The sequence below is a fragment of the Mercenaria mercenaria genome, chromosome 7 (assembly GCF_021730395.1).
Source record: "Mercenaria mercenaria strain notata chromosome 7, MADL_Memer_1, whole genome shotgun sequence".
Lineage (NCBI taxonomy): Eukaryota > Metazoa > Mollusca > Bivalvia > Venerida > Veneridae > Mercenaria > Mercenaria mercenaria.
The window spans coordinates 36,250,293-36,266,966 of NC_069367.1; the positions used below are offsets into that span (position 1 = coordinate 36,250,293).

A 16,674-nucleotide genomic window follows, 5' to 3' on the forward strand; every position below is an offset into this window, starting at 1 on the left:
ATAAGAATTGTAGAGGGGTATCCTTAGGCCCCATTCATTTTAAACTGGGTATTACTTCTGGTGATCTAGGCACCTAGCTATTTTTAGAAACTAAACCTAGGTATGCATTCAAAGCTGAAATCTAAATTTCCTTATACCAAAGTTTGCTTAATCACTTTTACACTAACAGACCCTCTGATTTGTTCAAAGAAAATATACTTAAACTTTGTTCGCTTGAACTCAATAGGATCAGCAAAATGTTTTCAAGTTATCTGTAATTCGGGCATGCAAAACAATAGACAGCACAGAGATGCTGATGGGACCTGACGATGCATTCGAGCAAAGGGTGGGGTTCAAATTCAAGCGAAGAAATTTCAACTGTAACTCCTAAAACTATCTAAATTTTGCATAATTATGCCCATTTTCTTCTCAAAAAATGATAAGCAGAACCAAGAAAAGATCAAGACGAGATATTATTTTTAAAAATAAAAAAGATTATCTAGTCCGTAGCCATGCGGACTATGTTTCACTATACATACAGTTATTTGCAAAAATGTTCTTCATCCTCAATGTCAGACAGAAAACAGACCTGACAAGTTAAATCTTGTGCAGATGAGTTTGATCTATTTATTCCAATTATTTCTTCCTAAAAAAGATGCAATCAGCTTGATTAAATTGAAGAACTTAGTAGGTATGCATCAATGTAGATGCAAAAATGCACCTTAGGCCAAAGAACATGGTGAAAACAGATGAAATTCAAAATCAGCATAGTAACACTACTGCACAGAAAAAAAGCTCAAAACAGGCCTTGGATTGAACCAAAAGCCTAAAGGCTGAAAACCTGCTTTCTGAAGTCTGAAATATCCTTTTTTTATACATTGTGGGAGTAGTGATAAAGCCACGCCATATTTTTGGTATTACGTTAGTGTAAAAACACTTCAAATAAAAGACATTAGTCTAACTGACATTGTCTATAACCGCTAAAGAAAGAAGAAATTTCAATGTGGTGTAACCTAACCGAACCAATACTCGAGATCAATAGCTGGAACTAAAATACAGAAATCAACTTAAGCTGCAGAGTTCAAGATCTGTACCCATAGGAGGAACTGTGACACATCTGTGACACAACATCCTGCAAAAACGGTTTGCCCAGTGCTATCAGGAGACACAATCAACAAAATTAAATTACGGTGTGCCCCTGCAGACACACTCTTTAATGAAGTCTCATCTAATCTGATTTTCAGGAAATTACAGAGCTCCAATGATGAAGCTATTGACCAGAAAACAAAGCCTGAGCATTACACTGTACTTCATATCGAGTTTATAATAATCTTTACTTTGTGGACTTTGAGCAATTATTATAGCATGGTTTTTACGCAAAAACGTGCTATCTGTCTTTCTTTCTCTGTATGCTTTACACCATTTTACAATTCCACAAATGTCCTATAATGCTAAGAGTGCACCTTTTGGCCTTTCCTCATGATTGAAGGCCAGCATCTTTTTTGCTCTATACCATCCTATAGATCCTATAGAAAACATTGTGCCCTTTTACATGTTGCTTAACCTAGAAAGTCTGTTCCAGACCTTTCTCTTTCTTAACAAGAACCTTTGTTTCCCTATTTCACCTATGACTTTCAATGTACAAATTCAGATTTGCTTTGACTTCAAGGCCCAAAATGTTACGTTCAGTCTTACAATCAGCCTGTTTCTGTTTGTCCAAAGTTTGATTCAATATAAGGATATAGCAGAATCGGTATTTTCTGTTTGAAAACTGACTCTTATGCTTAAAAAGCTATCATTTTATATAACTTTGTTAAACATTTTTGATTTTGCTAGACTGAGAACGTAATAGGAAATTATCAATTTTCATAATATAGACTGTGATCCAAACCGTTTTCATAATATTATATAAAAGCATATCACAGTCAGAAACCAGACTACTTCTTCCTGAAATTTAGACTGTGTCCCATAAAATTTAAAAGCATATCCCTGTCTGCTGGGAATCCTGTTATGCACATCATGTTCAGCCCAGCATCCAAGATAAAATCAACCACTGTCTAAAGACAATTTATATGTCATTTATTACAGTCTATGATGGTAATTTAAAGACAAAATGTCTAAGGCTTCTTCTGCATGCTTAAGTTTGCATAAAATGCAAATCAATTCATATGAAACTATCAAAATGCAGACTTCATTTGCATATCCATCTCCTAACCAAGAAGGAAAAAAACAGTTAGTCATGAAACCAGTGAATGTCAATCAATGAAATAAAAAACATGACTGTGAATTTTTGACAAGCCTTTCTGAGACATTCAATGGGACAAGATTAAAGGGAAAGGCATGTTGTTCTTAATATGTTAATTTCATCTGCTAGGATTTCTTTAATCATTTAAAGAAGTGAAAGAATTTTCAAAATTGGCTTAAAAATGAGACAGTTACGAGCATTTAAATATTTGATCAAAATAGTGGCCATTTTGTTTCCATGGCAACAAAAACCAAAATGGCAGATTTATATAATTCCTAGATACATATTTAAACTGTATTTACTTATTTCTGTAAAATAATTCCTCTGCTTTTCCAGCTGTAATGAAAGAAATGACCATGTTTTCCATCTTACACTCAAGAAATGCATGAAACTATCTATTTTAAAGGTTATTTGCTAAAGAAAAAATTCATAATGTATTATGACATCATAAACATACTAAAATGGCTGCCTCCATGATCCACAGTGTATAGACTCTCTGTACGCCCAACCGGAAGTCGCCAAAAACTAGGCGTTCAGAAATCAAAACACAATTTTTTGCTGTCGCGGATGGCTTGGATTTTCATTGTTTATTTCGTTAATATAGCATGAAGTAAGTGTATGTTTTATTTTACGTATCGATATGGAATTACTGTTTACGTGGATACCAAACACGCCTGTTAAAACTCTTAATATACTTAATTTCAAGTCAAATGACGCGTGGGTATTTGTTCGATTTTGTAATGAAACTGTCAGTTCTTTGAAATACATGTATCTCAAGCTTTTGCAAAGAATTGAAACCTTTGCTAATTCATAGATAAATATCTTACGCGTCGATAAATACCAGCATGACTCTGTGGTAACGAATACGCTTTTAGGAAAATGTGTTTTTCAGAGACATATGTGCCGATTACACTGTCCCACTATTCGATATATTACTGGCCCACTTATCGCAATTTTTAAAATCGGGACTGAACGCTTAGTCGAAAAACTGTACGCCTATTCAAAACTTCTTTTCATTCTTATATTTCAATGTTTTGACTTTGTTTTATGATAACCAAAAGTTAAAATATAATAGTTATAACTTCTTTCGTTTTCGTAACAGTCATGGATCAGTTTAAATGCTATTACTGCAGTTTTGATTCCACTTTTCGTTAGTGTTTATTAGTAAGCATTTATCAAAATAAATTGGTTTAGCACGGCGCAGCTGTGTGCCTAACTCAATTTGCTAAGTGCGTACTAATAAACTCTAACCTGCGTAGTGTTTGAAATTGATTTTTGACTTTTGCAATAATGACTAGATTCGTTACACATAAATCACTAGCGCATAATTCATTTAATCGTTACGTGGCACAACTCGGTGTTTGATCAATTTTCAGCATCTCAGAGACTTGTTCGGACTTTACGACGGGAACTTTATCATCTCTCACAGAAAAAAAAAACAGTTGCCGTCGGCGCGGTAACTGGTAATTTCTGTTTATTTTAATATCCGGCTCTAAAGAATCGCTGATATCATTCAAAATCAAGCAGATCGAAGCTAACAACCGGTTCTTTTTTGTTTTCATTCATAATTGTTGAGTATTCGCTACAGAACAAACTGAAAATGACCTGGCTCCTAGTGATTACATCAGTTGATCTACATGTATAAATAATATGAATAAAGCTACCACCGTCTTGAAAGATAGATGAGCGGGACTCATTTTCATTGCACACTTTGACTGTACAAAGCAACCAGGCAGACAGTGCGTGTGTTTTTAGGCGGAGCTTAACTTCAAAAATTAATTTCAAACACCAAGTACAATACCTTGAGTGACATTGACCTTGGGTATAATGGACACAGGGACCCTGCAGAAAAAGGCTTTGTTTCTGTGCTGCACAATTTTTATGCGAAGTTACAGTAAGGAATAAGCAAAAGTAAAAAAGATGTGACGAAAAAAAAGGTTGCCTTAAGACTTTTAACCAAGAAAGCCAATGCCGAAGCCGGGGCGAGTACAATCGCACCCCTATTCCCGAATAGTCGAGCTAAAAATACAAAGAAAAAAATAAAGTGTCCTGTCACACTGAGCGAAATAAATATATATTTTTTCTCGTATGTGAGCGGAAACACGTATAAACATTCATAGCGCGTGTGTCTGTAGGCGTAGCTTAAATTAAAAAAAAAATAATGTCAAACACTAAGTGCAATACCTTGAGTGACATTGACCTTGGGTATAATGGACACAGGGACCCTGCATAAAAAGGCTTCGTTTGTATGCTGCACAATGTTTATGCGAAGATACAGTAAGGTTTAAGCAAAAGTAAAAAAGATGACAAAAAAGGTTGCCGAAAAAATTTAACCAAGAAAGCCAGCGCGGAAGCCGAGGCGAGTAGAATAGCACCCCTATTCCCGAACAGTCGAGCTAAAAAACAAAGAAAAAAAGAAAAACAAACAAAGTGTCCGTCAAACTGAGCGAAATAAATATATATTTTTCTAGAATGTTAGCGGAAACACGTATAAAGATTTTATTTCTTGTCCAAGACAAGGACATCGTTGGTGAAACAGACTAATAAATACTGTTTCACAGTCGCATGTAAAATACAATACGAAATTTATATTTCTTAATTCAAGGAGTACAGTGTATAGAGCCTGCAAGTCCAAACACTTTGTCATTTCTTTATTGAATAGGCGTACAGTGTTTTGGCGAATAGTGGAACAGTTTTTATATAAAGTTCTGCAACTAGGCGGCCAGTGCATAATTCAGATGCATGTTGAATTAAACAATATTTCAACTATTTAGGAGTGTAAATTCATATTTGTAGGTATAAACTCATGTGCATGGATTGATAATGTAACATTCAGAAGCGGTTCTGACATGTATTTCCTTCGCTCTTCCTAAATAACGGGCATTTTAGCCTGAATGCATCGTCTTTTGCTATGACCAGTTGTGTTTTTGGTGAAAATACGTTTTATTTTCATGTGTCAGTGTCTATTTAACGACAGTTTGTTGCAGAGACATTTATCATACATTGAAAAAGATATACAAGAAGAGTATTTATTTCAAATAGCCACAGAAAAACATAAAAATAATTACTACCGACAGCTTCCAACAATTTGAAAAATGAAAGTGAACGCCTAGTTATTGGCGACTTCCGTTTGGGCGTACAGAGAGTCTATACACTGTGTGATCAGTCATTTTCATAAGTTTCAAACTGCCATATCTTTTTCAATAGTGGTCCGATTTTAAAAATTCTTTCAACGTTATGGAAGGCTTGAGGATGGCTTTCATGCAGACTTACTGTCAGGCATTCCTTTCCCTTAACCAATTAGAATCCAAGGTTATAAAATTGAGTTTGGAGTCCAGTCTCAAAATGGGACCTTGCCATTGGTCAATTTCAAAATTTAAAATTAAAATCAACCAACCAGCTTCTGCAGTTTTGAGACTGCTCTCCAAATTTTCCTTTATAAACTTAAATCCATAATAATATGAGTATGGATCTTTAATAATTATTCTGTGATAAAATTTCCGACACTCAATTTCATATTCCCCTTTAATATGAATGGTTGCCTGAATGCACCCTAGATCCCCTATATCTTCTTTGTTATATTACAAGCTCATTGCATTTCACTGCATGAACAGAATATGCAATGTCATTTCAGAATTAATGCTCATTAAAAAGGAAACCAAAAGCCATTTCCAGGAGAAATTACCTTGCCCATAAACTGTTTTTCAGAATGAATAGAATTAATGTCCCTGTTAAATGAATCCTCATCTTCCCTCAGTATCTTTCACCCTGCATTCATGTTATGTTTTCAACTATAAAACAAGGCAATAAAGAACGGTAAATAAAACTTTTCCAGGAAAACATTTCCCATTTCTGATAACTTACAACGGCATGGCATAACTGCAGGAATAGACTGCAAAGATCTAAAGTGTCATTTCAGAATTAATGGTCACATTAAAGGAAGTCAATCACAATTTATTCCAGGAAGTCAAAAGCAATTTCAGGACAAATTATTTGCCATATCTGTCTGCCAGCATGAACAGAATGCCCTGTAACACTGCAATATCCTACTATTATGTTATACATGATAGAAGATGATCGTTTTTCCAAATAAAATGTAATCAATATTGTGCAGCCTGTCTGTCCACATCTGTATTCTATGTTTTCTTCAGGAGCAAAAGAGCAGGCATATATCGCGCCTTGGGAGAGCAGTTTGACAGCGAACGTGGTATTATTAATATGATCAATCTAAAATTAACATGTCTAGACGTTTATTAGGCCAAAATGCAGAAATTATACAGCAGAGTAATAAAACAGATCCCACTCCCTAGCTCAATCCTGTATCTGTCTTCAAAATTTGTATATATATTGAGGTTATTAACCCTTGCAAGTCTTAGAACCCAGACATCCCTTCAAAAATTCTGGTTCCATGGTAACAAGACTTAAGTTGGAGACCAGCTTCAAAATGCAACATTGCTATTGGTCAATTGCAAGACTGTGCTCATAATCAACATTGCCATTGGTCAATTGCAAGACTGCTCAGAATCAACGTTGCCATTGATCAATTGCAAGACTGTGCCCAGAATCAACATTGCCATTGGTCAATTGCAAGACTGTGCCCAGAATCAACATTGCCATTGGTCAATTGCAAGACTGTGCTCATAATCAACATTGCCATTGGTCAATTGCAAGACTGTGCTCCGAATCAACGTTGCCATTGGTCAATTGCAAGACTGTGCTCCCAATCAACGTTGCCATTGGTCAATTGCAAGACTGCTCAGAATCAACGCTGCCATTGGTCAATTGCAAGACTGTGCTCAGAATCAACGTTGCCATTGGTCAATTGCAAGACTGTGCTCAGAACCAACGTTGCCATTGGTCAATTGCAAGACTGTGCCCAGAATCAACATTGCCATTGGTCAATTGCAAGACTGTGCTCAGAATCAACATTGCCATTGGTCAATTGCAAGACTGTGCTCAGAATCAATGTTGCCATTGGTCAATTGCAAGACTGTGCTCAGAATCAACATTACCATTGGTCAATTGCAAGACTGTGCCCAGAATCAACATTGCCAAGACTGTGCTCAGAATCAACATTGCCATTGGTCAATTGCAAGACTGTGCTCAGAATCAACATTGCCATTGGTCAAATGCAAGACTGTGCTCAGAATCAACATTGCCACTGGTCAATTGCAAGACTGTGCTCAGAATCAATGTTGCCATTGGTCAATTGCAAGACTGTGCTCAGAATCAACATTACCATTGGTCAATTGCAAGACTGTGCCCAGAATCAACCAAACAAATGCTGCAGTTCTGAGTCTGGTTTTATAACCTTACTACCTGGCTTTCAATTGTAATGACATTTCAGAAATAGATATGTTGAAACTCATTGAGACTATGATGCACTTTTTACGAAGAATCTTGAAAAGTACACCTATTCATTTTTTGACATTTTTGAAATAGTAACAGATTACATGGTACAATTATTATCTGAAAATAGAAACAATGTACAAGGGAATTTCCAGACTTCAAAGATGAGAGAAGGCCAGGTGATTATTTTAGTCTTCCACAGCACCTGGTTTGAACCCCATAGATTCTATACACCTGCAACCATGCAATTTTACCAAATCATTAGGCTTAGTTCCAACCAACAAAAAGTATAGGCAACAGATTTCAATCTAGAAAATTTACCTACCAGGGTTCAAGGTCATAAAAACTGAACTTTGAAACCAGTCTCAGGGTTCAGCTTAATAATTGGTAAATTTAAAGACTGAGTTCAAAATCATCCAATCAGACACTAGTGTCTTTAAACTAGGTTCAAATCTCAGTTTTTTAAACTTTAAAGACCCAGGTCATAGGGAGTTTTACGTAAAAGCTGTTAACTGATTTGAACTTACATCAGAATCAACAAGGTTACTGACATTCTTCATAAGTTTCACATTGTCATGGATTTCATGTTGCCGTGGAGACAGACCTTCGTTGTCAGTATCACCTGGAGACTCATTCATAAAACATATCTGTGAATAGAACAAGACAATGTAGAAATAACATTAGTACATACTGAAATGTTGATTTATAGCATTCTATTCATTGTGGCTTTCTTGTTTTTACCCTTTTCAGTTATAATACATGATCAATTAACCTGGCCTGAATTCTTGCCAGTTGAACTTGATCTTAGTTGGTAAGTAAGTGAAAACAGTCTTAATATAAAAGTCAGAATGGAAGAAAGAACAATTTTCAGCAAGAAGCCAACAACATCTCCAAGTGAAAGAGAGTTGATGAGAACTTCTCTAAAGCACATACTAGCCTAAAATCAACAAATCAATTTGTCATAAAAGAAAGTTTAATACACCTTACAAAAAATGCTTCAAAACATTAATATCAGAATCTGAAAATAGATTTTATTTTCATTTTTATCTCTGTATTTATCACACAAACTCAAGAAACTTTTAACAATTTTATCAAAGACTTCAAGACTAAATACCAAACCACTATTGAAAATGACCTTGACATTAGTAAATTTAGTTATTTCCGAATAATTATGCATCTTCTCTTGACACTGGCATTGCCATTTGCAGAAATTTGAGTAGCTCAGTCAAGATTACCATTTTCTGTTAAAATGTGGTCTCTCTTAGACCTTTTTTCAAGGAAAATGCATTTGTTTTAAAGCCTACTATATCATGCCAAGCAGATTCAATAAAGGATATGTTTTGTATAGCAGAAAGTACTCACAGTGAAATCAATTCCTTGCCACAGGAAACTTATCTATTGTTTCCTAGAGCTACAGCAATATGCTTCTGACATTATACAGCTTTGTCTACTTCTTGGAATGTTCAGTTATTAACAATTAAGGAGGACAGAGACATTTTCTCCCTTAATGATACACAAGACACATTTTCCAAGAACAGAATTGCAGTCCAAATGATAATTATGTCCTTAATCATTGGTTGGTCACGAACAAGGCAGTGTTTTTAGACAGACAGACAGACAGACATTCTAACCAATGTAATATTAATATGGTTGCTCTTTTGTTCTCTCGCATTTTCTTTGTAGCCGGTTATAAGAATTTAGGCCAGTAAGGGATATGGAATGCACAGATTTACTGTGTTCTTTTGGTTCAGTCACACCAACACAATTAGGTCGTATGGAGACAGTTTAGCTTTTAATGGTGGAGGAGGACCCCAGGTGTCCCTCCAGGCATTATTTCAGGCATAGGCAAGCACATGCATTGGGTAGAATCACCAACTTTCTGTATCAAAGCCAGCTGGATCCAGGACTCATAAAGAATTTTACGCCCCAATAAAGGTTACAAACCTACAACTGTGAAGGGCAATTGTTTCGAAGTCTGTGACCTTTACCATCAGAGACCACCATCAAAGGCAGAATTTAATGTTATCTCCTGTTTATGAGACTGGGAAAAGCAGTACATTAATCTATAACAGCACGCAAAGTACTTATTTACCTGTAATCCACTATGTAAGCGTGACTGAATATTTGGTTTCTTGTAAGTTATTTCATCATCATCATCATCGTCATCATCCAGTCCGTCTTCTCCACCCATTGCAAGCTTCTTCCGAATCTCTTCCCTGTCATTGCGTCGGGCCTGAAATACAAATGGAACATAAATATCATTCAAGTTATAAACAACAATGCTTTACAGTCTAACCTGTGCCAAAGACCAGTTGTGGACAAAGACTCAAACTCCTGCAAAATTAAATGAAAACCAGTTTTTTACTCACATACTGTTTATATAGAGGTTTGACTGTATTTCCATTAACATTATAAGCATTTTTTCATTATTTTTTTACTGTAGCACTGCATCCTTTTTTAGTGACCTTTATCTTGCATAATAATTTTGCAATGATAACTAGAGCTATCACTAAAGGTGATGAATGTACCCCCCGCATGCACTGACACAGTACATTGCAATTTGACGCACACAAGATTGCATAATTATGTGGACTGTATGTATATAGTATGTATATAGACCGTATGTATACAGTATAGTAACAAAAAACAAAGTCCCACTATGCAGAATATTTATCTAAAAGAATGTAACATGCACCATGCACAACTAGTGTTGGTACTGATTACTTGTGTGAAGTTTCATTAAATTGTGTGCAAGGGTTTGGTAGATTAGGCACGCACAAGATTGCATATGCAGACTGTATGTACATAGTATGTGAACAAGAAACGAAGTCCCATAACTCTGCAATTTTTGTCGCTGAAAGAACCTAACATGCCCCATGCACAACTACTGTTGTTACTGATCACTTGTGTGAAGTTTCATTAAATTGTGTCAAGGGGATGAGAAGAGATGGTGCGCAAAAGATTGTGTCTATGTATATAGTATAGTAACAAAAAACAAAGTCCCATAACTCTGCAATTTTTTTTCTAAAAGAACCTAACATGCCCCATGCAAAACTACTGTTGGTACTGATCACTTGTGTGAAGTTTCATTAAACTGTGTCGAGGGGATGATGAGAGATGGTGCGCACAAGATTGTGTCTATGTATATAGTATAGTAACAAAAAAACAAAGTCCCATAACTCTGCAATTTTTTTTTCTAAAAGGACCTAACATGCCCCATGCACAACTACTGTTGGTACTGATATTTTGTGTGAAGTTTCATTAAATTTTGTCAAGGGGATAAGGAGAGATGGTGCGCACAAGATTGCGACTACGGACAGACGGCCAGACGGACAGACAGACAGACGGACAGACAGACAGACAACCTGAAACCAGTATACCCTCCCCCCCCTTACAACTTTGTTGTCGGGGGGGTACAATTATATATAATTTACTACTGGCTGATGTGTTTGCTTTCTTTTAAATTCACTTGAAATAGGGAATTATGTTTTTAACTACATGACTGTACCACATGAATGAACAGCAGTAAGACTTGTGAGGTTACCTGCGCACCATAAACCGGTTTCAGCTCCCTAGTGGTGTTTTTGCCACTGACCGTTCTAAGACGGTGCCCCACTATGTTCCTTTATTTGTTCGTTTTGTCCACGAGTGTTTGCTTTGTATGTGAGTGTGTTTGTTGGCATTGTGCACATCTGCCTGCTGTGAGTTTTGTTTTGAGGAGGCTATGTTTTTGGAATGTGGCATTCCCTATTTGATGTTTTATCCTTGTTTTTTTTTGCTTACATGCAAAAAACTATTTTAAAGAACAGCCGACAGTAAGATTTGGATGTTTCTTGACCAATCCAATTAAACAAGGCTCTTCTCCACTACAAAGAATCTTTCTGCAGATTAAAACACACAGAAATCTGGGAATCGCAAGGGAATTTCACTACCTGAGAAATTTTTCATTTAGAAAATGCCTATAGAAAAGCAGGATGTTAATCTGTGTAAAAAGTAACAGACATCAATTTTAATCAGATGACAATTCTGTAAACTTGACAGGCAATCTGTCAAAGTTCTCCCATGTGACAAATACAGAACAAAAAAATAACTAGACTGGTTTCTGTTTATTGTTTTTGTTGGTGGACTTCTGGAAGAACTCTAGACTGGTTATTCTTTTTCAGATTGTGGACTTTTAGCAGAACTTTGGACTTGTTTTCATTTTCTGATTGTGAACCTAGACAAAGAGAGAAGAACTCTGGGCAGGTTTTGGACTTGAAGAATAACTCTGGACTAGTTTTCTTTTTCAGACTATGCACTTGTGGCAGAATTTTTGACTTGACTTCATTTTGCAGAGAAACTCTCTCTTAACTTGTTTTTCCCCCCAGATTATGGACATGTTTCAGACTGCACCCTTTTAAACTGGTTTTGAGACATTTTCAAACAGTACACTAGTTAAAGAACTAAAACAAGCTTTCCTATTTTCTGAATGCTGGATTAAATGTTGATTTTAAATGGCTTCTATTTTCACAGCATCAGGTATGGAAAAAAATTAAGACTGGTTCTAATTTTCTCAGAAATGTGGTCAATGAAGCAGTCATGTTCAATTTGTTCCAATACATTTAGACAAATTCCATCACACAACTGATGACTTCAGGGAAAACACAAATGACTAAATCATGTAATGAAATCACACACTGACTAAAGATCCAGAACACCTTGATATTAAAGAAACTAATAGAACTAATAGAATAAATAGAATGAATACTGCATTACTGTATACATCTGGGATTCAGAACACTTTCCATGCATGAAACTTGGTGACGTTTTTACACTAGGTTATACAGAACTCTTTTATTAAGTTAGACAGAGCTTTTAAGATGTCTAAATTGACAGATGATTTTAAGTGAAATTTTCCAAAATGAAAAACTGTGATTTTGCATAATTTTTCTCCAAAAAAGTCGAGATTGTTACTTCAATACAGCCAGATTTTATATTATTAAACTGAAGTGTGATGTTATCATTGTTTGTATGTCATAGCAATTTGACTCTTCCATAAACTGACCAAACCTTACTACCAATTATATATGAATGAATGTTACATGAATTCTGCAGTCGCATGTGGTGGAATTGTGGTATTTGGATCAAATGAATATATTCCAAATGAAGAATTTTTTTTGCGACGATGTCTGTCATATTACTCGATCGATATCAATCAGACTACATCCTCATGACATTATCTTCCTATGCATCTGAACTCATGACAAAATCACTTTTTGGGACACATTTTCTTTTTAAAGGGACTTAAAACCCACACATTTTAGGTGACAAATAATTTCTCTCAAAAATCCATAAAAGTGAGTACTCTGAAAGTGACTAGTGGTACAAACTTATTGACATAAAAGTTTTGCAAGATATTCTTATAAATAACCAAAAATATTGTGCAAAACATTACAGTAATTTGAATTAATGCATAAAATTTATATTTTTCTTACATTTTTACCAGTATCTAACATTTATTTTCACCCACTTTATCATTTTTTAATGTCATATATACAATTCTATGCCAAATTTGGTGGAAATGAATATCCCAGACCATTAGGCCAAGTTGCTTCAATGTCCAGCTAATGCCCTTCACAAACTGATGTTATGATTTAAATCAGCACCAACAGAAAATGGTAATATAGGAATTCAATGCAAATGATTAAAATGGTGAAAGTTTTCTATCGCACCAAACTACCGTAAACAATGATAAATGACAATAAAACTTAATTTTATTGTAAAATCGTTATTCTTCAGTCAACGTTTACGTTGAGTGCATTTCGTGATCCCTAATGGAATTCAATCAAACTGTCTTTGAGAAATATCAATTTTGTTGAACTTAAAAAAGCGCAACACTCTCAGAAATGTAGATTGCTTTAATTGAAAAACCATCCTAAGTTCTTATTTATCGGATACGTTAATCAAATATGCATGAAATGCAACATTGATTTTCGTATAAACCTTTAATTTTCTACTTCATTTGATGCCGCTGATTAAACAGCGCTCGGCGATACTTTGTCTCTTTCTGTCACGGCAAGGAAATAGAAGAGGGTAAATATTTGAATAAAAATTTGATTTCCTGAATAAAAAAAATGCACGGTCATATATCATAAATCAATCATTAATTATAAACTAGACATGAAATTCATTAGACAAGAATCTATGATTTAATACTGTGACACCCACAGAAAAATCTATAACCAAATTATTTTTCTGGTAAAACCTGTTCTAATTGTGCTTGCTGGCGACAAATTAAGCCAAAAGGGAGATACTGGTAAAAAAAACTATAATAAGAACATGGTTTTGAACTGAATTGTAGCACTGTAATGTCCCGCCGTTACATGACTGAAATACTGTTGAAAACAGCGTTAAACCAAAAAAAAAAAAAAAAGCACTGTAATGTACATATAACTTTCAATGGAAATCACTGCACAGGCTGATCTTCCAAAGGTAGTATCATCTGCCGGGAGCAGGCTAAAGATAAACAAGTACAAGTCAAATGGTTTATGGCGGCCAGAAATTTGTACAAACCGGACAGAAGTTGCGAAATTGTCATTTGTGCAGGAAAGAAGCATTTACCATAATGTCCAGTATTGGACAGGTATAGTGACCATGCACGGACACAGCCAATTTTCTCAGAGGGGGTCTGATCCCCCCCCCCCCCCCCCCCCCCCCCCCCGCTGGAAATTTTGAAATTTAGCCCTTCATTTTTTGCATTCTGGGACAGTTTTATGGACTAACCTGTTAAATTTGGGAAAATGATAAAATCAAGCTTTCTTGAAGGTAAAATTTTTAGTTTCTTTTAGATAAATAATATGAATTATGTCGGGGTCGTATGTAGCAGCAGCCGCATATACTTTACATGCAGTCCTAATGTTGCCTTTTTCGAAAAACATTTTCTTTCCTTCTTGTCTTCTTTCCTTTTTTAAAGATTTTCCAGAGGGGGTCCGGACCCCCGGTCCCCTCCCTCTGGATCCGCGCATGGTGACATATCATGCTTTCTGTTTATGCAGGTAAACTTGTGTTTGGTTAAATTTCAACAGAGCACAATTGTCTGAACAGTGTACAAACTCATTACTGTTTTTTCAGGCAAGGGTGGAAAAAAAGTGGTAGACAATGAAAGCAGTAACATTTTTATTAAAAAAAAAAATAAACAATGAGACAAACATTTCCAACAGCTTTGGACGGTTCAAAAATCCCATGTTAAACAAACGATAAAGCCCGAAACACGTGAAAATGTTCCGAATGTAAATCGGGTGAAGTAACCGCTCTATGTATTGAGTTAAGATTATGCATCTAGATTGATTTAACTGGGCGAGTCTACTCATTTATTACTTGAGGATGAAAAAAACGTGTTTTTTAAATGTTGCTCTTAAACAAGGGTGGCGGCTGGACTACTAAATGTACAACAACAGTTAATTCACAACAAATCGTACGGTATGTTTTATAATCAGTAGAAGCTAGTCGTATTTACGCTTATGAGACCTGTTTCACCCACAAGTAAAGAATTCACAGGTCCATCATGAAATATTTTCCCCAGCGTGCATATACTTGTCCTATTCAATATGATCATGGCCTCATCGGCCGCAATCAATAAAAGAGGCAATGATTTTGCTTAAACAGAAGTAAGTGTCATAGTACTTAAAGGTAAAATGAGATAAAGGTCTATATAAAATCACAAAAGAAGTAGAGACCAGTCAGATCATCACAGTGAACATTAGTGTGTGAAGCTTAAATTGAGCCATGCCATGAGAAAACCAACACAGTGGCTTTGCGACCAGCATGGATCCAGACCAGCCTGCACATCCGCGCAGTCTGGTCAGGATCCAAGCTATTCGCTTTCAAAGCCTATTACAATTAGAGAAACTGTTAGTGAACAGCATGGATCCTCACCAGACTGTGCGGATGCGAAGGCTGGTCTGGATCCATGCTGGTCACAAAGCCACTATGTTGGTTTTCTCATGGCACGGTTCATTAATTAATTCTAACAAGTGGTTTCTGAGACATAAAAACATATCAAACAATCTTGATATAAATGCTGATGAAGATGCACACAAAACAAAGATTGCAAGTATATTTAACTCTACCTATTTTTCTATATGCCAAGCCCACCCGCTTAGGTCAATAGGGAGAGCATTGGTCTACAGATTGCAGGGATGCATGACTGAAATACTGCTGAAGCGTTAAACCCAAAATAAACAAACAATACAATGGCAAATAGTCTGCCACTTATCACAGGTTCCTCAGACTTAAGACTGTGGTAAAATTTCGTATGGGACATTTATACTGAATCTTCAATTAAATAAATAAGACTACTATTGCCCTTATGTGGCAGCTGAATGATCAGTCTTTACAACATTCTTCCCTAAAATTGTCTGGCCAGTAACAAATGAACAACAAACTGGGCAAGCTTTGATTCCAAAGTCATTTGTAACCGTCAATATCTCTTGCTTTATTTCTTAGTTTGTCCCAATAAATGCTTTTTTACTTTCACAAGGGCTTTAAAAGTTGACAGGCAAATGATTAAATGAACATTGGCTAGATTCTTCTAAGCTTTTCAGACAATCTTGTATTCCTACACATTTTTTTGGACCAACCCCTGCAAAATGCAGTTCTTGAAATCATGAACACTTCAAAACCATTAAAGAACTGTTCATAAACTAACATTCAACAGTTCTTGATTTGTGTTCATGAATTTTTGGACATGAACTGTCACACATAGTTCTTGAACTGTCCATGATAAAGGTTAAAGGAACAATCATGATATTATTTTCTTGAATCTTTCATGCACTACTCATGACATGTAGTTCATGAACTAATGAAGAATCATGTTCATGAATGGTTCACTGCTAGTTCGTGAAGAAACAAGAGCACCGCCTTGCGGGTGCTGACGCTCATCTGATTTTTTTTGTATAATAGAAATATTGTCCTACCCATGATTTTCTAAGTCTAAAAAGGGCCATCACTCTTGCAAAAAGCAGGATAGAGTTATGTTTCTTGATGTACAGTGTCCACTTATGATGGTGAAAAACTGTTGCAAGTTTTAAAGCAATAGCTTTGATAGTTTATGAGAAAAGTTG

General features: G+C 35.7%; 1 protein-coding gene across 3 annotated transcripts in view; it reads right to left on the reverse strand.

Moving 5' to 3' along the window:
* LOC123554413 (uncharacterized) overlaps positions 1-16,674 on the reverse strand; it is a 133,241-nt gene that overhangs the window by 16,527 nt on the left and 100,040 nt on the right. For all 3 annotated transcript variants that reach the window (XM_045344542.2, XM_045344541.2, XM_045344544.2), the window contains 2 exons: positions 9,666-9,806; positions 8,101-8,220 (listed from right to left, as the gene is read on the reverse strand). In XM_045344542.2, the coding sequence (XP_045200477.2) occupies positions 8,101-8,220; positions 9,666-9,806 (261 nt within the window). The remainder of the gene's footprint in view (positions 1-8,100; positions 8,221-9,665; positions 9,807-16,674) is intronic.